General features: G+C 44.1%; 1 protein-coding gene across 3 annotated transcripts in view; it reads left to right on the forward strand.

Moving 5' to 3' along the window:
• ZNF236 (zinc finger protein 236) overlaps nt 1-23,080 on the forward strand; it is a 1,086,161-nt gene that overhangs the window by 398,275 nt on the left and 664,806 nt on the right. For all 3 annotated transcript variants that reach the window (XM_069218833.1, XM_069218835.1, XM_069218834.1), the window contains one exon: nt 10,215-10,316. In XM_069218833.1, the coding sequence (XP_069074934.1) occupies nt 10,215-10,316 (102 nt within the window). The remainder of the gene's footprint in view (nt 1-10,214; nt 10,317-23,080) is intronic.

The following is a 23,080-nucleotide window of genomic DNA, read 5'->3' on the forward strand; positions in this document are numbered from 1 at the left end:
ACCCGTCATCCAAGACTAATGGACCGGACCCCCTTCCGTTTCTGTCCTAAGTGTCACGCAAAGTATCCTTATACAGACCAGCACCGGGTCTATAACCTGTGTTTGTCGCCCGAACACAGAGAGGATACTTGTGAAGCTTGCCGAGCGTTTTGATCGAAGAAAACCTTGAGAGATCGACGCGCAAGAAGACTACAAATGGCGCTGGAGCCGAAACAAGATCTCAACGTCGAGGAGGAAGAAAGAATCTCCATCCAAGAAACAGAGTCGGATGAATCTGACGGTGAATGACCCTCGACGGTGCAACAAACCGTGAGTAAACCTGCCCCGTCCCAAACCCAGGGTCACACCAAGAAACTCAAGGCCACGGGGACGCCACCGCCAGCAGGCCATGGCTAAACCCACAGAAGGGAAGGTGACCAGATAACATCGGCACCGAAAAAGGTCAAAGAGTTACCGAAGACTTCAGACTCTGGTCGAATCGAGTGGTCGAATCAAGCAAGCCCCGAAAAACCTCCTCAGAACCGAAAAAGACCATTACACTAGGAATTTCGGTACCGAAAAAACGGCCTCGGAGCCGAAACAACCCTCATACACTGAGGAGCAAGGGCTTTCGATGCAACTCAAAGAAAGGCATAGATTTGAGCAAGATTTGGATATAGAACAACCTGACCAAAAGCAACAAAGGTTACAAATCCAAAAGGATACAGGCAAGATTCAGATCATCCCTCCACTCAAATCTAAAAGAAAACTAGCCTTTCAAGAATCCAAGATGCAACCAAAAGCCAAAGTGGTTAGAGACAAGTCACCACCACCACAGGTCTCACCACAGCCATCCCCACTGCACTCACCACACTTGTCACCAGTGGGAACACCGTTAATGCAGTCACCCACACATACTGGGATGACCCAAGATGATGCTGATGCATGGGATTTATATGATCCACCAATATCGGATAACAGCCCAGAGTGTTATTCAACCAAGCTGTCACCACCAGAGGACAGTACAGCATATACGCAAGCACTAGCCAGGGCAGCTACGTTCCACAACGTAACAATGCACTCTGAACCAGTGGAGGATGACTTCCTTTTGAACACTCTGGCATCCACCCACGCATCCTATCAAATAATGCCAATTCTACCGGACATGCTCAAGCACGCACAACAGGTCTTCCAAGAGCCTGTAAAGGGAAGAGCTATAATGCCTAGGGTCAAAAAGAAATATAAACCTCCCCGACAGACCCAGTATTTATAACACAACAGCTCACACCGGACTCAGTGGTTGTAGGGGCTGCAAGAAAAAGGGCAAACTCATAATCGTCAGGGGATGCCCCACCACCTGACAAAGAGAGTCGAAAATTAGACGCAGCGGGCAAGAGAGTGGCATCCAAGCATCCAATCAATGGCGAATTGCAAGTTCGCAAGCCCTACTTGCACGCTACGACAGGGCACACTGGGACGAGATGCAAGGCATCATCCAGCACTTGCCCAAGGAACACCAAAAACGTGCCCAGCAAGTAGTTGAAGAGGGACAGGCTATATCAAACAATCAGATAGGGTCTGCATTAGACTCTGCAGATACAGCAGCACGGACTGTCAACACGGCTGTAACGATTCGAAGGCATGCATGGCTGCGGAGTTCTGGATTCAAACCAGAAATACAACAAGCGGTACTAAATATGCTGTTTAACCAACATCAGTTGTTTGGGCCGGAAGTCGATACTGCGATCGAAAAGATGAAAAAAGACACAGACACGGCCAAAGCCATGGGTGCGCTCTACTCCCCACAATTCAGAGGCACTTTTAGGAAACCACAATTTAGAGGGGGGTTTTGGCAACAAACATCTGAACCATCCACCTCCCAAGCAAAACCCACCTATTAGTCACAATACCAAAGGGGGGGTTTCGTGGTTCCTATAGAGGACAATTCCCAAGAGGAAGAGGGAAATTCCAGCCCGCCAAACGAAGCCCTAGCAAGCAGTGACTTCAATGTCACAACACCCCAACACTTGTCACCAGTGGGGGGGGAGGCTAACCAAATACTACCACAATTGGACACATATTACCACAGACACATGGGTCCTATCAATTATCCAACATGGTTATTGCATAGAATTCACAACATTCCCTCCAGATGTACCACCAAAACCGCACACTGTCTCCACAACACTTAGACCTATTACATATAGAGGTCCAAGCACTGCTACAAAAAAAAGCAATAGAGCTAGTACCCATTCACCAAAAAGGAACAGGCGTTTACTCACTGTATTTCCTTATTCCAAAAAAGGACAAAATGTTAAGGCCTATCTTAGTTCTCAGAACACTGAATCTCTTCATCAAATCAGATCATTTCCACATGGTAACACTTCAGGACGTAGTTCCCTTACTAAAAAAGGGGGAATACATGACAACACGGGATCTCAAGGATGCGTATTTCCACATGCCCATCCATCCATCTCACAGGAAATACCTAAGGTTTGTAATTCAAGGCAAACATTATCAATTCAAAGTGCTACCGTTCGGGATAACAACAGCCCCCAGAGTATTTACAAAATGCCTAGCCGTAGTAGCAGCTCACATAAGGAGACAGCACATGCTCGTATTCCCATATTTGGACGATTGGCTAATAAAAGCCAACACTCAACAACAATGTCAATTTCACACGCAATACGTCATAGAAACTCTACACAAATTAGGGTTTTCAATAAATTGCCAAAAATCACATCTGCAACCATCCCAACTACAACAATACTTGGGAGCAACACTCAACACACAAAGAGCAATTGCCACTCCAAGTCCACAAAGAGGTCAATCGTTCCAAAATGTAAGATCAAGCATACAACCAAACCAACACTACACGGTAAGGTTTGTAATGAACTACTAGGCATGATGTCCTCATGCATAGCTACTGTCCCAAACGCAAGACTACACATGCGGCCCTTACAACAGTGCCTAGCAAAACAATGGACGCAAGCACAGGGTCAACTACAAAATCTAGTGTTGATAGACCGCCAAACACACTCTTTGCTTCAATGGTGGAACCTTATAAATTTAAACAAAGGGCGGCCTTTTCAAGACCCAGTGCCTCACACCATTATCACAACAGATGCTTCCATGTTTGGGTGGGGAGCACACCTCAACAATCACAGCATACAAGGTCAATGGAACAATCAACAAAGACTACTTCACATAAATAACTTGGAACTGCTAGTGGTATTTCTAGCATTAAAAGCGTTTCAACCATTGATAGCCCACAAACACATTCTTGTCAAGACAGACAATATGACAACAATGTATTGTCTAAACAAACAGGGGGGACACACTCGTCACAGCTGTGTCTCTTAGCACAAAGAATTTGGCATTGGGCAATTCACAACAACATTCGCCTGATAGCACAATAAATACCATGCATTCAAAATCAGTTAGCCGACAATCTCAGTCGAGATCAACAGCAAACTCACGAATGGGAAATACATCCCCAGATCCTACAGGATCACTTCTACCGCTGGGGGACACCAAACATAGATCTATTTGCAACAAAAGAAAACGCAAAATGGCAAAACTTCGCGTCCAGATATCCACACCCTCAGTCCAAGGGCAATGCTCTATGGATCAGCTGGTCAGGGATATTTGTTTACGCTTTTCCCCCTCTCCCGCTCATTCCTTATCTGGTCAACAAACTGAGTCAAAACAAACTCAAACTAATACTTATAGCACCAACGTGGGCTCGCCAACCGTGGTACACAACACTGTTGGACTTATCAGTAGTACCCCACATCAAACTACCAAACAGACCAGATCTGTTGACACAACACAAACAACAGATCAGACACCTGAATCCAGCATCGCTCAACCTAGCAATCTGGCTCCTGAAGTCTTAGAATTTGGATATTTAAACCTTTCCCAAGAGTGTATGGAGGTCATTAAGCAAGCGAGAAAACCCACAACAAGACATTGTTACGCGAACAAATGGGAAAGATTTGTTTGCTACTGTCAGGCTAATCAAATTATGCCACTAGAAGCCTCCACACAAAACATTGTAAGTTATTTACTACACTTACAAAAGTCTAATCTAGCTTTCTCTTCCATTAAAATCTATCTCACTGCAATTTCTGCTTATCTGCAGATTAAACATACAACATCGCTTTTTAGAGTCCCAGTTTTTAAAGCCTTTATGGAAGGACTAAAAAGAATCATACCCCCAAGGACACCACCAGTACCTTTGTGAAACCTTAATATTGTATTAACACGACTCATGGGCCCACCATTCGAACCCATGCATTCTTGTCCAATCCAATTTCTAACTTGGAAAGTAGCCTTTCTAATAGCCATCACATCACTCCGAAGAGTGAGTGAAATACAAGCATTTACTATTCAAGAACCCTTTATACAAATACATAAACATAAAGTGGTTCTCCGTACAAATCCAAAATTCTTACCAAAAGTCATATCACCATTCCATCTAAACCAAACTGTGGAACTCACAGTCTTCTTTCCACAACCAGAGTCAGTAGCTGAAAGGGTCTTGCATACATTAGACATAAAAAGAGCACTAATGTATTACATTGACAGAACAAAACAATTTCGTAAAACAAAACAATTGTTCGTAGCTTTCCAAAAGCCTCATGCAGGTAACCCTATATCCAAACAAGGCATTGCCAGATGGATAGTTAAATGCATTCAAACCTGTTACCTTAAAGCTAAAAGAGATTACTGCTTTGTAGTCTATGCACAGCATGTGTATCTGCAGCTACACATGCCATCGAACGGAAAATATCACTTACCCAGTGTACATCTGTTCGTCGCATGAGGCGCTGCAGATTCGCATGCGCCCTCCCACCTCCCCGGGAGCATGTAGCCGTTTTTAGTTGCATGAAAATTGTAAATATGTAAATAAATATTCTTTTACTACACACTATGTACATACATTTCTACTCCATTGCATGGGAACCTCTAGTATCCTCTCTTTACCAACTCCTACCTCACCCTTTGCAGGGAAAACAATCTAAGATGGAGTCGAAGCCCATGCGCAATGGAGCCGAAAGGGAGGAGTCACTCGGTCCCGTGACTCGAAAAGACTTCTTTGAAGATAAACAACTTGTAACACTCCGAGCCCAACACTAGATGGCAGGAACAGTGCACAGCATGTGAATCTGCAGCGTCTCATGCCACAAACAGATGTACACTGGGTAAGTGACATTTTCCCATATATATACATACATACATACATACATACTTGACCGGGATAGCTCAGCATGTGAACTATTAATCCCTTGTTCAAGGATTTAATTACTCAGTTGAAGAATCATTGATCTTCTAGGTGACAAATGAATAAATCCAGTATTTGTGATATGAATCACCTGTGAGGGTCTCAAGGCGCTGAATTTTGTCAAAAATTGTCATCATTTGACTGACCCTGGTTGATGGTAGTTTGGGTTTACACATTAAGGAGTGTTGTCCATAGTTGAAATTTCCAAACTCAGTCTGATTTTTTTTTAAACATTGAATCCTTTACATTTTCCGATTTAAATATGGGAGACCTTTTCTAGATCATCTGTAGATGGGTTTCTATTCATATAGTAGGGTCACGTAGAACTAACCTTGGTTTCCACCAGGTTATGAAGGTTTCTATTTCAAACTTAAAATCTTACTCAACCTTATACTACTATTGAGAAAGAGAGAGACACACACACAAACACACACACACACATACATGTTACCCTCCTTGTGGGGACTATGTGTGGTAACCTGCCTTGTGGTGACTAACCTTTCCCAGAGTAAAAAAAAAAAATATTAATAGCAGAAAAATAAAAATAAATGCCCACAGTAAACCAAAGTGGTTGGTTGTTTGAAGATATTATTCAAACAATTGTATAATTGGTGCATCCATGTAATTTATATAGATATTCCTCTTATTCATGAACTGGGTTTAGTACCCCCGATTCAGCATATTATTTCAATTTATTAATCCCTGGTTGTTGCACTATGTGTTACCCAAGATAAAAATCACAATATACATTAAAATACATTTCAACCACAATTGTTATTTTATCATAAACATCTGCTCTACTTTGTTTCATTAGTAGTCACAGCAATACTGGGTTAGTACCCTATAACGGTGTTTCACAACTTAAGGTATGAATTTAAACTGTGAATCTAAATTAACTTTGGGTGAAACACAAGAAACCTGTATTATTCAATTATTGCTCACTGTTCTGGGAGTAAATCTGAATCAAGATAATTTATAGTCTTTACCAAAAAAAAAAGAGTTTTTCAAAATATGATCTTTTGAGTAGCTAATTTTACTTCAGAATGTCCTAGATTATCTACACGTTTGTTCTCCACCATGAGGATTTACTGTTCATAGATGCACAAACATCTGTTCATCGTAGTTTAACCCGTAAGGAATTTTAGTTCTTAACTGTATAATGTATCTCGATTCCAGTTGGCGAAGTTTCCTGGTCTTATCTTCTCCTCTTTCATGTTCCGGTATGTGATCTATATCATAATATCTCAGCATCCTCCAATCTCTTTCTTGGTGTCCTTGAAGATATTTGACCACTCCATACTTCAAGCTTAAATGTTTGATAGCTCTGATATGTTCCAATCTTATTTTTCTCAGCTTACATCTGGTGCTGCCAACATATTTTAATCCACAATGACATATGATCACATAAACTACAAATCTGATGTCGCACATGATCCTAGCTTTGATAGGTGTCTCCACTCGATCTTTATTCAGATGTTTCCATTGTTTGTCCTGTTTTGTATGCTTTGCATTGTTGGCGTTTAATAAAGCCTTTTTGTTCTTCCATAAGCCAATTTGTTGCTGGTTTTGGTGAAAATTGGCTTCTTACCAATTTGTCTCGCAATGATGGAGTTCTGCGACATTACATCAATGGTATATCTCCTATAATGGGGCTAAATTGGTATCTTTTTTGAGGATGTCCCAATGTTTCTGTGAGGCTCTTATTTGATAATTCTCCTTGCTATACATGGTTATCAGAGAGTTGTCCTCTTTTGTATATCCATATTCTTTTTTTTTAAAACAGTAATTATCTTTATTTATTATTTTTTTATCTTCTCTAAGCTCTTTTCCAAGATACTTCTCTTATATCCTCTATCCTTAAATTTCTGTATTGTTTTATCATATTGACTGATGGCTTCTTTATCATCCAAAAATTCCCACTCATGCGTGTTAGTTCTCCAAATGGTAAACTGGCCAGTAGTGGTTTAGGATGAAAGCTTCCCCCATGTGAAATACTATTTATTGAGGTTTCTTTTCTATACAAAGTGGTTTAAATTTTATTACTCAGCACATAAATGGTAAGGCCCAAAAATGATGCTTTTCGGATTTGTCTCACATATGAACTGTACTCCTAAATTATTTGCATTTAGAATGTGAAAATAAGTTAGAAATTTTTCTTTTGTTCCATGCCAAATAACTCATCACTGTATCTTACCCAAAGCATTATTTGATGCAGATATCTACCATTGGCATGATTTACTTGGCTCCATGCTACCACCTTTTCCCACCAGCCCATTGTTAAATTAGAATAGTTGGGTGATGGAGAAATTCCCATTGCTGTACCACATTGTTGATGATAGATTTCATGATTTCGTGATTGAAGAAAAATATGTTATTGGTTAAGCGCAATTCATTCATAGATAAGAGCATTTTTGTATGTTGCAGTTCACTCACATTGTGGTGTTCCACAAAAGATTTACAGGCTCTCAATCCTAAATCTTGCACAATAGATGTGTACAAAGATACAACATCAGTTGTTCCCAACAAATATTCCTCCTGCTAATGCATGTTTGTAAAGATTCTTAATAGGTCACCAGAATCACACAATGCCCTCACTATTGGTAGTAATCCACATAATCTGATATTCTTTCAAATAACGTATTGGAAGCAGATACAGTTAGTCTTCCAGGAGCGTTGCTCTTTGATTTGTGTATCTTAGGTAAAGAAATATATGTCTGGGATTGTGGGACTACCCACCCTTTGGAACTCATATTCATCCTCATTGAGGAGACCATCTTGGTACCACGCTTGAAGCTTTGTTTACTTTGATGAATAATTATTTTATTGGATTGTGGTTGGAATGTGTTTTATTCTATAACATGATTATTATCTTAGAAAACACATATTGCAACAACCAGGGATTAATAAATTGATATTATATGCAGGATCGTGGGTACTAAACCCAGTTCATGCGTGCGAGGAATCTCTGTATAAATTACACGATGTACTAATTAAACAATGTTTTGAATGATATATTCAAACAACCAACCACATTGGTTTACTGTGGGCATTGTTTTTATTTAAGATCACTTAATTCTTGTAAATAGTAATTATGCTTTTTTTTCTTTTTCTCCTATTTTCTTTAGTAGGTTTTTAATATTGTAAACTATATGTCCCAGATTACCTCATAATAAGCCAGTGGTAAATAAAGGTATAAATAATTACATGAAAGAAGGACTAGCCAACTGTGAACAAGACCCTTTGAAACTCGTCGGTCAGTTGCCTGTATATGAAATAAAGGAACAAATTGTGACAGTTTGAGTGCAGCGTGATCTTCTTTTTTGAAATAATAATGATTGGAGACATACAGTATGCCTCCCAACTCTGCACCAACTGTACTGGACCGTTATATATGACTGATTTTTGTATCTATAAGTAATAATTTTACCTTATTAATACATAGGTGATTTATAATTTTACTCCTATGCCAATATATATCTATAAATAAATGCAAAAACAACAGAAGATGGACGGAATGCAGAACAAATAAAACATTCACCCCAGTCACAGATCTGGGTTTAATCCATCAGTTTTTTTGCTTGCCATTCCAGCTCAGACCCAGCCATATGCAAATCAGTCTTGACCCTGTTCCCCGTGGGAACAGTCCAGCCCTAACTGCCAGTCCAGGTCCTCTTTGGACCAGAAACAAGCATCCTGGGACCGGTTTCAGGGTATCACCCTTCATCAGCCAGGCTAGCTTGAATCTGGTGGCATAGCAAGCACGGGACCCACGTCTGGGCATACCCTTCCCACTTCCACTTCCCAGGGTCAAGACTGATTTAGATATGGCAGGATCCAAACGGGGTGACATGGTGAGCAAAAGAACCATGGATTAAACCCAGATCTGTGACTGGGAGTGAATAGAGCATCTTTGATGCTTTATGTATGAGAGATGGTCCTTTCTCTGTGTTTTACAGAGCAGGTCTGGCTAGGATAGACCTTAATATGACATAGAGGTATTTCTCAGTGGCATGGCCTGCTGATCTATATTTCATGAATATCTAACTCGCAGTTCAGGTCCGGATATAAGAGCAAATAAATGTATTTAAATAGGGTCATTTGGCATCCTAATAAGGGTGCAAATAGATTTATATTCATATAGTTTGGTTGATTCTGAGACACAGTTGTCGTACTAACATGGATAATTTTATTCCCACATTATTTAATGTCTTATGGCTTTATTTACCTGTGATTCTTTTCACAAGTTTTTATGTTGTATAGTATATTATTGCTCATCTAAATTATTTTGATTGTCCGGTCTTTTTCTGTTGTTCTAGACCAGTAGAGACATTTAATGATCTCAGTTCGCAAACCCTCCTCCAGAGAGGGTATGGTTTTGGTATCTGATTCTAAAGGAAGGAATCTGCGGCTCGATGTCTCTATCAGATGACCAAGTCACTTACCTTTGGTATTTCACATTATCTGGTAGAGACAGGATCTAACCGCAGATTCCATAACAACCTTCCAATCCTCCCAGCTCTGCAAACTGAGTCCCCTGAGTCTCGTTGTGGAACTTCATATCCTGAATTGAGAATTCAGTGACTAGTTGACACAAAGGTGTCTTATTTTAGCAGTTTCTATATGTGGCTGCACGTTTTGATTGTGGAAAAACAATCACAGAAGAAACTGACGTCAGTGCTTTGGAGTGGAGGTTATATGGACTCTGACATCAAATCCGGTGGACGACATCAATAGGGAGTCGTGCAACACCCTCTTCTGAAGCGCAGAAGTGCTGGTGGAGAAAGTGTCCAGATCCAGTATTGCACCTGGAGAAGATTCTAAAGTAAGGAATCTGCAGCTAGATGCTGTCTCTACTAGATAAAGTGTTACCTAAGGTAAGTAACTTGTTCTGTGCTGTAAATCTTTTTTCAACCCTAAATGTATCAAAATGTTGACTTTGTTTTTTCAGTTAATTTTGTAGCATCCCAGCATGCATTTCAAGAGAACATGGATCACTTTGAGCAGCAAACAATACCCCAACAATCCTTTGATCAACAAGCATTAACTCAAGGTGTGTAATCATAATATTGCAGTTACATTTTTATGCTTAAAAAATGTTTCTAAGATTATGTAGAATTTGTTTAAAATGACAGTATTGTGTATCACATAATACATTTTAGCAAAATGTGTTTTGTTTTTACTACATTTTCAAATCCGTTTTATAGTTTGGATCCTGTTTCCAACTAGTTTAATTGGCGGCAGAAGATTGAAGCAATTTCTGGTCAATTGTTAACTACAGTTTGAGGATTGCATTGGTCTAGCTTCTTTATCTTTGGCAGATATCACATTGGCTGCATCCTTTCATTTTTTTTTATAAACACGTTTTTATTACCAAATTTTCATTGAATTTATAACCAAAGAGTGGTAAAGATGCACAGACACACACAAGCAGTTAATATCTTGGAGAAATATAGCAGCGGTAATACATTAACAGCAATTCTCGAGCAGCTCAGAGGCAGCACATTGAACACAACCCAGATTCTTGCACTAGATACCAAAGTTAAGCAAAGGAGCCCAATCACTTCTCCCAAACCTGCTTGTACCTACAGGGGCAGCACATTACCTCATAAACCACTTGGTCCTGTTGTGCATATACCAGTCCATCTCCCATCGCCACCCTGACAGTGTAGGAGTAGTAGGGGACATCCAGTGCCCAACAAAATCTCTCTTAGCAACAAAAAGAGCCGCACCTTAAGAAGGTTCTCTCATCCCTCTTGCCCTAGGAGCCCTCAGACACTCCAAGAAATATCAGTAAGGGGGAAAGTAGCACCTTCCACCCAAGAACATCTGACAGTTCCCAGTAGGACATTGCCATGGGGTAGGTCTATACTATATGATGGACATCCGCTGGTTCTGTCTCGCACCGGGGGATGTACATGCTGGGACAAAAACCCGCCCGATGTAGCCACGCCGGAGAGCGGTAGCTATGTTTGTATCACTTGCAGTCAAGATGAGATAATAAGCTCTCTCAGGGCTGTAGGATGCTGGCTCAGTTTACGGGGTACACCTATGATTTTGCACCCTATACTGAGTCCAGGCAAACTTTAGTAATAGTGTTTTGGTGCCTAGATAACCAAATCTCTCTATTGGTATCTGTCAAGAGCAGTTCAGTCTTATTAGGGAGGAATGTAAAGCACTTACAATGCTTCAATAGTCAGTCAGTGATGTTCACATAAGAAAGAACCACACCAAGTGTTACAAAATAAAGTGTTCTTTATTATAACACAAGGTTCGATGGCATATGTTGCTGCAGATACACATGTTTGGCACAGTCCGCTGCCTGGTGTTGGGCTCGGAGTATTACAAGTTGTTTTTCTTCGAAGAAGTCTTTTTGGTCACGGGACCGAAGGACTCCTCCCTCTTTGGCTCCATTGCGCATGGGCGTCGACTCCATCTTAGATTGTTTTTTTCCGCTGTCGGGTTCGGACGTATTCCTTTTCGCTCCGTGTTTCGGTTCGGAAAGTTAGTCAGAATCTCAGAAGAAAGCGTCGGTATTGTTCCGTTCGGTATCGGGATAGTTAGGTACATCGACACCGATCATCGGAAGACTTTGGGGCAGTTTCGATCCCCCATCGGGGCCTGGTCGGCCCGACCGCGTGCGACATCGAAGCCGATGGAACGGACCCCGTTTCGTTTCTGCCCAAAATGTCACAGTAAGTATCCTTATACAGATCAGCACTTGGTCTGTAACTTGTGCTTGTCCCCCGAGCACAAGGAGGATACCTGTGAAGCCTGTCGAGCCTTCCGGTCCAGAAAAACACTCCGGGACCGAAGAGCCAGGCGTCACCAAATGGCGTCCACGTCGACAAAACAACGTTTCGACGACGAAGAGGAAACATTCTCGGTTCCGGAATCAGAATCCGGAGACTCCGACGTCGAACAACAGCAACAAACTGTGAGTAAGACGTCGAAAAGTAAATCCATCGACAAACCGAAAGCCCAGGGGACGCCACTGCCAACAGGCCATGGCTCGACCCATAAATCAGGCAACCCGTCGAAGGGGCCGAAAAAGGGCACGCCCATAGCGAAGACACCCGACTCCGGTCGAGGGACCGCCATGGAGCAACCTCGGAGCCGAGAAAGCGGCTCCGAGAGACAAAAACAAGATACCAGCACCGAAAAACATCGGCACCGAGAATCCATGCCGAAAGGAACAAAAATTCTGTCGGTGCCGAAACCGAAAAAAGATTCTCTCTCGGCGCCGAAAAATACCACACCTTCATCCTACTCAGAGGAACAAGGACTAAGTGGCCAAATGCACAAATTTGGACAAGAGCTCCAAAGTGTAGAATCGGACTACACACAAAAGAGACTTTGCATCCAGCAAGATACAGGGAAGATATCAACCCTTCCCCCAATCATGAGGAAAAGAAGGATCGGAATTCCAAAGGACGACACACAACCACAAGCCAAAGTGGTTAAAAAAGTCACGCCTCCGCCCTCTCCTCCACAGGCATCGCCGGCACAAACACCGCCACAAATGCACTCACCAGCGCAAACTACCATAAGTCATGACGATCAGGATCAAGACGCCTGGGACCTGTATGACACCCCAGTGCCGGACAATGATCCCGAGTCATACCCCACAAAGCCGTCACCGCCAGAGGACAGTACCTCATACTCGCAACTGGTGGCTAGAGCTGCAGACTTCCACAATGTCCAACTGCATTCCGATCCTATAGAGGATGATTTCTTATTTAACACCCTCTCGGCTACACATAGCCAATATCAATGTCTCCCAATGCTACCAGGGATGTTACGGCACGCGAAACAAATTTTTGAGGAGCCCGTAAAATCAAGAGCCATCACCCCAAGGGTGGATAAGAAATACAAACCACCACCCACAGACCCAGTGTTTATTACTTCGCAGTTACCACCCGACTCTGTGGTAGTAGGGGCAGCTCGCAAAAGAGCAAATTCACATACATCTGGCGACGCCCCACCTCCGGACAAAGAAAGCCGAAAATTTGACGCGGCAGGGAAAAGAGTGGCGTCACAGGCAGCCAACCAGTGGCGCATCGCAAATTCACAAGCGCTGCTGGCCAGATATGACCGCGCACACTGGGACGAGATGCAACTTCTCGTAGACCATCTTCCCCAGGAATACCAAAAAAGGGCGCAGCAAATAGTGGAAGAGGGACAAACGATCTCAAACAATCAAATCCGCTCTTCACTAGACGCAGCCGATACTGCAGCAAGAACAGTCAACACTGCTGTCACCATAAGGAGACACGCTTGGCTACGCACTTCAGGCTTCAAACCTGAAATCCATCAGGCTGTCCTTAATATGCCCTTCAACGAGAAACAACTGTTTGGCTCGGAAGTGGATACAGCCATTGAAAAACTTAAAAAGGACACAGACACGGCCAAAGCCATGGGCGCACTCTACTCCCCGCAGAGCAGAGGCTCTTTCACAAAAACTCCATTTAGAGGGGGGTTTCGTGGCCAACCCACAGACACCACCAGCCAACAATCAAGAACCACACCATATCAGGGTTCCTTCCAAAGGGGTGGTTTCAGGGGATATCGGGGGGGTCAATTCCCAAGGAGTAGGGGAAGATTCCAGACTCCAAAAACACCTCCACCTAAACAGTGACTTTCAAGTCACGCAACCCCTTCACTCAACACCAGTGGGGGGAAGACTAAGCCAATTCTACCAATCTTGGCAACAGATTACAACAGACAATTGGGTATTAGCAATAATCCAACATGGCTATTGCATAGAATTCCACAGCTTCCCACCAAACATCCCCCCCAAAACACGCAAAATGTCACAACATCATTTAGAACTTTTAGGACTAGAAGTTCAAGCACTACTGCAAAAGGATGCAATAGAATTAGTACCAGTACAACAAAAAAACACAGGAGTTTACTCCCTGTACTTTCTAATCCCAAAAAGAGACGAAACATTGAGACCAATATTAGATCTCAGGACACTAAATACCTACATCATATCGGACCATTTTCACATGGTCACACTACAAGACATCATTCCACTGCTCAAACAGCAAGATTACATGACCACATTAGACCTAAAGGATGCGTACTTTCATATACCAATACACCCTTCTCACAGAAAGTACCTACGGTTCGTATTCAAAGGAATACATTACCAATTCAAGGTGTTGCCATTCGGAATAACAACTGCACCAAGAGTGTTCACAAAATGTCTAGCAGTAGTAGCAGCACACATCAGGAGACAACAGATACATGTGTTCCCTTACCTAGACGACTGGCTAATCAAAACCAACACAGTAAAAAAAATGCGCAAACGACACCACCTTTGTCATACAAACCCTTCACAAACTGGGGTTTTCCATCAACTACACAAAATCACACCTAGAACCGTGTCAAACACAACAATATCTAGGAGCAACCATCAACACATCAAAAGGAATTGCCACTCCAAGTCCACAAAGAGTGCAGGCATTCCACAAGCTAATAAGTGCTATGTTTCCAAACCAAAAGATACAAGCAAAATTTGCGCTAAAACTTCTAGGCATGATGTCATCATGCATAGCCATTGTCCCAAACGCAAGACTACACATGCGACCCTTACAACAGTGTCTAGCATCACAATGGTCACAGGCACAGGGTCAACTTCAAAATCTGGTGTTGGTAGACCGCCAAACATACCTCTCGCTTCTATGGTGGAACAGCAAAAATTTAAACAAAGGGCGGACGTTTCAGGACCCAGTGCCTCAATACGTTATAACAACAGATGCTTCCATGACAGGGTGGGGAGCACACCTCAATCACCACAGCATTCAAGGACAATGGGATATACACGAAACAAAACTTCATATCAATTACCTAGAACTGTTGGCAGTATTTCTAGCGTTAAAAGCCTTCCAACCCATAATAACACACAAATACATTCTTGTCAAAACAGACAACATGACAACAATGTATTATCTAAACAAACAAGGAGGAACACACTCAACACAATTGTGCCTCCTAACACAAAAAATTTGGCAGTGGGCGATTCACAACAACATTCGCCTAATAGCACAATTTATTCCAGGAATACAAAACCAACTAGCAGACAACCTTTCGCGAGACCACCAACAAGTCCACGAATGGGAAATTCACCCCCAAGTTCTGAACAAGTACTTTCAAATTTGGGGAACACCCCAGATAGATTTGTTCGCAACAAGAGAAAACTCAAAATGCCAAAACTTCGCATCCAGGTACCCACACCGCGAATCACAAGGCAATGCTCTATGGATGAATTGGTCAGGGATATTTGCGTACGCTTTTCCCCCTCTCCCTCTCCTTCCATATCTAGTAAACAAGTTGAGTCAAAACCAACTCAAACTCATACTGATAGCACCCACATGGGCAAGACAACCTTGGTATACAACTCTACTAGACCTTTCACTAGTACCGCATGTAAAACTACCCAACAGGCCAGATCTGTTAACACAACACAAACAACAGATCAGACATCCAAACCCAGCATCATTGAATCTGGCAATTTGGCTCCTGAAATCCTAGAATTCGGACACTTGGACCTCACACAAGAATGCATGGAGGTCATAAAACAAGCTAGAAAACCTTCCACTAGACACTGCTATGCATCTAAGTGGAAAAGATTTGTTTACTACTGCCATGCCAATCAAATACAACCAGTACATGCCTCTACTAAAGACATAGTAGGATACTTACTACATTTGCAAAAAGCAAATCTCGCTTTTTCATCTATAAAAATACACCTCGCAGCTATATCTGCTTACCTACAAACTACTCATTCATCGTCTCTATTTAGAATACCAGTTATTAAAGCATTCATGGAAGGGCTAAAAAGAATTATACCACCAAGAACACCACCAGTTCCTTCATGGAACCTTAACATCGTCTTAACAAGACTCATGTGTCCCCCTTTCGAACCCATGCATTCCTGTGAAATGCAATATCTAACCTGGAAGGTCGCATTTCTCATTGCAATCACATCCCTCAGAAGAGTAAGTGAAATACAGGCATTTACCATACAAGAACCATTTATTCAAATACACAACAATAAAATAGTTCTAAGAACAAATCCAAAATTTCTGCCAAAAGTAATCTCACCATTCCATTTAAATCAAACGGTAGAATTGCCAGTGTTCTTCCCACAACCAAATTCTGTGGCTGAAAGGGCACTACATACATTAGACATCAAAAGAGCACTAATGTATTACATTGACAGAACAAAGCTAATCAGGAAAACAAAACAACTGTTCATAGCTTTTCAAAAACCACACATAGGAAATCCAATCTCTAAACAAGGCATTGCTAGATGGATAGTCAGATGCATTCAAACATGCTATCTTAAAGCCAAAAGAGAATTGCCTATTACACCAAAGGCACACTCAACCAGAAAGAAAGGTGCTACAATGGCCTTTCTAGGAAACATTCCTATGAGCGAAATATGTAAGGCTGCAACCTGGTCTACGCCTCATACGTTTACTAAACACTACTGTGTAGACGTACTAAATGCACAACAAGCTACAGTGGGCCAAGCTGTACTAAGAACATTATTCCAAACTACTTCAACTCCTACAGGCTAAACCACCGCTTTTAGGGGAGGTAACTGCTTTATAGTCTATGCCAAACATGTGTATCTGCAGCAACATATGCCATCGAACTGAAAATGTCACTTACCCAGTGTACATCTGTTCGTGGCATTAGTCGCTGCAGATTCACATGTACCCTCCCACCTCCCCGGGAAGCCTGTAGCCGTTTAGAAGTAGATCATAAACCTTAAACATCTGAACATTTGTAAATAATTATTAGAAACTCTTATCATACATACATATTCACTCCATTGCATGGGCACTATTTATACCAAACAACTCCATCCTCACCCTCTGCGGGGAAAACAATCTAAGATGGAGTCGACGCCCATGCGCAATGGAGCCAAAGAGGGAGGAGTCCTTCGGTCCCGTGACCAAAAAGACTTCTTCGAAGAAAAACAACTTGTAATACTCCGAGCCCAACACCAGGCAGCGGACTGTGCCAAACATGTGAATCTGCAGCGACTAATGCCACGAACAGATGTACACTGGGTAAGTGACATTTTCATTCTATCCTAACGTTGGTATATCTTCACTTGAGATATCTACACACATAAATTATACTTAGAAACTTACAGAAAAGCATAGAAATAACATGAGACCCGATTGCGTGGGGCAAACTATATACTGAGAAAGTGGTATAAGAATGGAGCTGTCCCACAAGGGTGTGTTAGGATCCCAGGGGCTGGGGGAAGTATGAAATTACCCAAGGTAAGTAATAGAAATCCCCCAGGCACCTGTGTGCAGAGGTGTTATCTAGCCGGGGGTCCCATAGGTAACCAGTTGGCACAGGAAGGTTCAATAGTGTCCCCACCTGTGGATACCCAGGAAAGTGGAGTACCTACACCAGGTATTAGGCATATTAGGGCCGGGGAACAAGTCTGCTGACTCCAGACTACCCAATTGGAGGCCTGTGCTCTTTGTCTGGAGCAATGATTAGCGGCTGGTCCTCGGGAAGACCTTTGTGAATCTCTACCTCTACTATTTGGCATCTCACCTGCTTGTCATTCATGACTGGTTTAATGGGGGCTGGTATGACCCAGCTTACCAGTTAGAAATGTCCCTGCTTGGATTTTCCTGGCTGCAGACCATGTTGTATGCTTTGCAGTCCCAACTTCTATACTGCAAGTTACCATAGGGGTGTTACTGGTTTGCAGGGCTGTGCTCCGTCATGTGCAACGAGATGCCAAACTTATACAACAATCACCCCTCTGGCATGACAGGTGGTTGGGGGAGTTGGTGGTGGTGCTTTCAGGCTTTAAGCCCTGGTATCTAATGGGTATCACTCAGTTGGGGGCATCTGGACTGGGACACATACAGGCTTCTTTTCAGACCTTCAGGCAACATAAGCACTGGTGAACACTCAATTTAACACGTACCTCCAGCTTTGATATGCAATCCAGACTCATGTGTCAATCTCTGGAGATCTTCCAGAGTTTAGCCCTCTGGAGGTGTATCTCCTTATGGGTACCTTGGCCAAGGAGGGATCTCTCAAATATACCATACACTAATAATCAACTTGCCTAGCACACTACAGCATCCTAGAGATCGGTGGGAGGGATGGGTGGACCCTATTTAGGATGAGGACTGGATTGATGCCTTGATGACCTCTGTAGGAAAGTAGCATTTTTTAGCATGGTTACCCCCACATTTTGCATGGTGTCCGTGTGTTTAGACTGTATTACACTGGGATCCTGCTAATCAACACTCCAGTGTCAGTGCTCTGGCCTATACATTAGGTTGTATGGTAATCTTTACACCCAACAATTGGCAGACTGGTGCACCCATGTAAGTCCCTGGTATAGGGTACTTAGGTACCCAGGGCATTGGTACACCAAAGCTCTCCCATGGGCTGCAGCATGCATTATGCCACCCATGGAAGCCCTTGCAAACTGTGTCTGCAGGCCTGCCATTGCAGCCTGTGTGAAACGGTGCATGCGCTTTTCACTTTAGATATAATATTTGCCTTATATCGCTGTCACTGCACTTGGAACCTAATTCAACCCTATGGTAGGCCCTTCAGCCCAAGGCCAGGGTACACAATCCTGATTGTGAGGGTACCCCTGCATGAGTAGTGGTACCACTACAAACCCCAGACTCCATTTCCTGGGCTTTGTAAGTTTAGGGAAGCCATCTTAAGGTATGCAGTAGACACTGGTCAACAAAAAATGGCTAACTACATAATGGCTTCTCCGAACATAGGCATGTTTAGGATCAAACATGTTGGAACCATGCAACTACAGCGATTACAGTGTTAGTTGCATGATACCATGTACTCTGGGAGTTCCTTAGAGTATCCCCCTATCTGCCTGTACAGCCTTGCACGGTCTGCATGCCAGCCGCACTGCTGCCAACCCTAGACACTCTTCTGCCCTTCTGCTGATGAGCCTAACTCAAGCAGGGGAAGGCAGAACAAAGGATTTTCTGTAGGGAAGAGTGACCACATCTCCCTTTGAAATAGGTGTCTCTGGGCTGGGGTGACCTCTGAGCATCATCAGACTGCTTTGAAGGGGACATTTGGTGCCATACTTGCAATAAACGGTTTGCACCTGTTCAGGAACCCCTGGTTCCCGCTCCGGTGCGAAACCACACAAAGGACAGGGGAGTGACCACCCCCCTGTCAAGCTCTTAAAATAGGGAGGTGCACAGAACTCTGCCAGGTGGCAGCCTGATTCTGCCATCTTGGAAACAAGATAGGCAAAGGCCCATGGGAGCAACTGACTGATTATGCCAGTTTGGCGGCATCCCTGATCCCCTCTGATAGGTGGGTCACCGCAGCCAGTGTCTATGGGTTACTTAAGGGCTCCCCAGAGGGTATGATTCGTTGAGAAAACTCTACAAGGAACTCTCTGCAAGACACTTCTGCAAACCTGACATCCGGAACCACTGCTCTTCTGCCTTAGGCACTGAAACAAGACTGTATCCATTATGGAGGGCTCTGACTATTACATTGTTTCCTGGGTTCCTGCAAGAATTCTGTAACACCCACGGCTGTGCATCCTCCAGGGTTACAAGGACTATGTTTGCATCAGGAAGCAAGAAGGAATTTCCCTTGGAGTGAAGGAGTCACTCCCCCTGCATCTGCAGGCACCTCAATGACAACGACAGGCTGGTGGATCCTCCTGTCTCATGGACATCGAAAGGCACCTTGTCTTCTGTCCATCTTGAGAGACGGTGGGCCTTTCCTGTTTTTGCTGTAGCCACCGGCACATGTTGACTCTTCCTCCTGAAGACCTTCGAGCTCCAAGAAGCCCTTCCTCCAGCACTTTAAAACTCCAAGAATAGAATCCACTCTGTAACTCCTGCAGTGTGGCACGACTCCTTTGTTGTGCTTCTGGGGCGTCCCTGCGACTCACTGTGCCTGCTGATAGTGGGTCCTTGTAGGGGCTCCCACGATTCCTGCTGACTCTCCTGTCTGCTGAGGACCAGCCCTGATTAACCCTCCAAGGGTCGAATCGTTTGGGCCTTGCTGGTGTCCAAAATGCTGTGAACTTCCCTGCAGCTTATTCCTGCTTTTGCCAATACTTGTTGGTGGTTCTGCTGACCACTGACCCTTCTGCAGTCTGGCAACTAATGTGGGTCGTGGATGACTCCAACGATTTTCCTGCATCACCTGGACTCTGCAGCTGTACTCCTTCCTCCACGACCTGCAGGAACTTTTCCCCAAGTCGGGTATGCATTGCCTACCTGCATCGCCTGGACATCTCCGAGTGGTCTGGACTCGGTACCCTTCTTTTTCAGGTTATTCTGGTCTGGAATCCGCCTATGGGTTTCACTGACCTAATCCACGGTCGTAACAGCAACTGAGCAAACGAGGCTCCCATTGACTTCAAAGCCCTACATGGTCCCTCACTAGCTGCCCATAGGGTGCCTACTTTTGTGAGCAACCCTTCATTCTTGCTGAAATAGGCCTGAAGTTCCACACGTAATGTGGGGACTAGGGATTTGTCCTGGAGGTACCACGCATTGCGATGCCACATAAGAAGTAGGCCTGTTGTGGTAGGCTCCACGTGAAGGAGCGGAGGGGAGTAGTCTGAAATCCCACAAGGTAATATTTGGATTTGAGTAAGCGCTCTGTAGTCAGCAGCGGGTAGGAAGGCTAGATCTGTTTGTGGATGCGTGTGGTTGGCCGCTGAGGTGTGAGTGAATTGGTGTAACCGGAGATGCCATACACTCCAGGCATCAAAAGGCCAAGGGTAGCAATCCAGTCAGTAAGAAGACGTGTCCTAGTTCGTCTGGAGCCGGTACAGGGCCTATCGTATCAAACTCCATATCTGGCACAGCGTTGAAATCTCTTATTATGGTAAGGCCCTGGGGAGAGTAAAGAGGAATTTGTAGAGGTCCTGGAGGCAAGCGTGAAAGAAGGCTGGCTGGGCATGATGAACACATATTAAAGTGATCGTCTGGCCCTCTAGGGTACCCGTGAGTGTGATGAAGTGCCCGTGCCGGTCGCGTGTTACCTGAGTCACAGAAAGGGGGAATGAGCACCAAAGCAAAATGACAACATCCTGGGTGCCTCTGGAGTACCCTGCCTTGAAGAAGATATTGTAGCCCCTTCACGCCAAGAAGGGACAACGTTTCCACATTAGGTGTTTTTTTTTGCAGTAGTGCCACTTCAGGGGAGTGGTGATGGGGAAAGGTGAGGACTGTGGAGCATTTTATTGTATCAGAATATAGAGAGAACAACAATGGGTAAACAGCCATACAATGTATCATAAAACACTGATAACCCAACATGTTGCAAATGAACACCCAACTCCCTTTCCTTCTCACACTTCTACCCTAGAATCATCTGTCGCCCTAGAAAGAAAACTTGTTAGAAACAAAAACATCCAGATTATTTTATAAACATCAACAGAAGGTGCCCCCTCATGTTTAAGAGTGCATTGGGGAGATATCAGCCGACTTACGTTCCGGCTTGGGTGCCCAAAAAAGGAACATAGAAACAGCGGGTCTGAGGTGGAAGATTGGACTGCAGTAACCCGGGCAGGGCAGCCTGAGGAAGTCACAATGGTGTGGTACTCAGGAGTCCAGGCCCAGTCAAATCGTGGGGCTGCGAGAGCAGTCAGTGTCCACATAAGGATCAGCCGGTGCAAGAGACATCGGATCCAGACATCCAGCTAATTCCAGTCCTCTCTTCCCCTCCCAAACCCCAGTGCTTGCGGGAGGACCAGATGGTGACGACTGCCCCTACTGACGGGGTCAAGAAGGCGTTTATGATAAAGGAGTCCTCTGCTGCCTTTGGGAATGAGTGTGTTTCCTGTGGTGCAAGGAGGTGGTTGCCAAGCCATGAAGTGAATAGTTCTAGGTCAGCCATTGCCAGGCGGAATCCGGTGGAGGAAGTGGAGCTTAGTCAGAAACAAAGAGCGATATTGAAGCCCCATGGCCCTTAGTTTCTGCTTGACTTGTACGAGCAACGACGTTCGTGCACCTTGTAGGTGTAGTCTGGGAAAAGGAGAACCTTGGTGTCTGCACATCGGAAATCTGGTTGTTTCCGAGCTTGCTGGAGGATAGCGTCCCTGTCCCTATAGTGAAGGATGCTAGTGGTGATAGGTCTGGGGGAGACTCCAGGAGGCTGTCTGGGTGTTGGCGTCGGGTGTGCACTTTCTACAGCAAACCAGGAGGACAGGATCACCAGGGGCATCCAGGACTTAATCCACCGTTCTATAAAGTCCTCTGCCAGCTGGGGTCCAGAGCCCTCTGTGCCCTCAAGGACTCTTATTATATGCACATTGTTACGCCTGGGACGGTTTTCCGCGACTGTGGAGCACGGCTGTCTGGTAGTGGAGTGTAGAGGCCTGGGTTTTATTGTCCTCGACCGTGGAGATCCAGAACTCAGCATCTATTATGCGTGCTGTGGTGTTTCTGAGATCCTGGCAGAGCAGCGCCAAGTCCATCCACACTTCTCCGATTTTTATCTCTATTGCGGCCTGCGATGTCTGAATGGACTGGAGAATAGTGGTGAGCTCACTAGAAGACAACAGATTTATCTCCACCTGGAGGCACAGTAGCCCAGAGGTAGGCCTAGTAATCTATTGGTCAATGCGGGTCTGTGAAGTGACAGAGCGGGCAGGTTTATACTTGTCCATCACAGCAGGTTCTCGGGATGATCGATGGGAGTCACAAAAACTTAGCCACCTCGCTTGCCACAGGATCACAGCAGCAGCATGAAGAGCTGGCTCCCCAGGGTCAGCAGGTGGTCCCCACAACAACAAGCACT

The sequence above is a fragment of the Pleurodeles waltl genome, chromosome 2_1 (assembly GCF_031143425.1).
Source record: "Pleurodeles waltl isolate 20211129_DDA chromosome 2_1, aPleWal1.hap1.20221129, whole genome shotgun sequence".
Taxonomy (NCBI): domain Eukaryota; kingdom Metazoa; phylum Chordata; class Amphibia; order Caudata; family Salamandridae; genus Pleurodeles; species Pleurodeles waltl.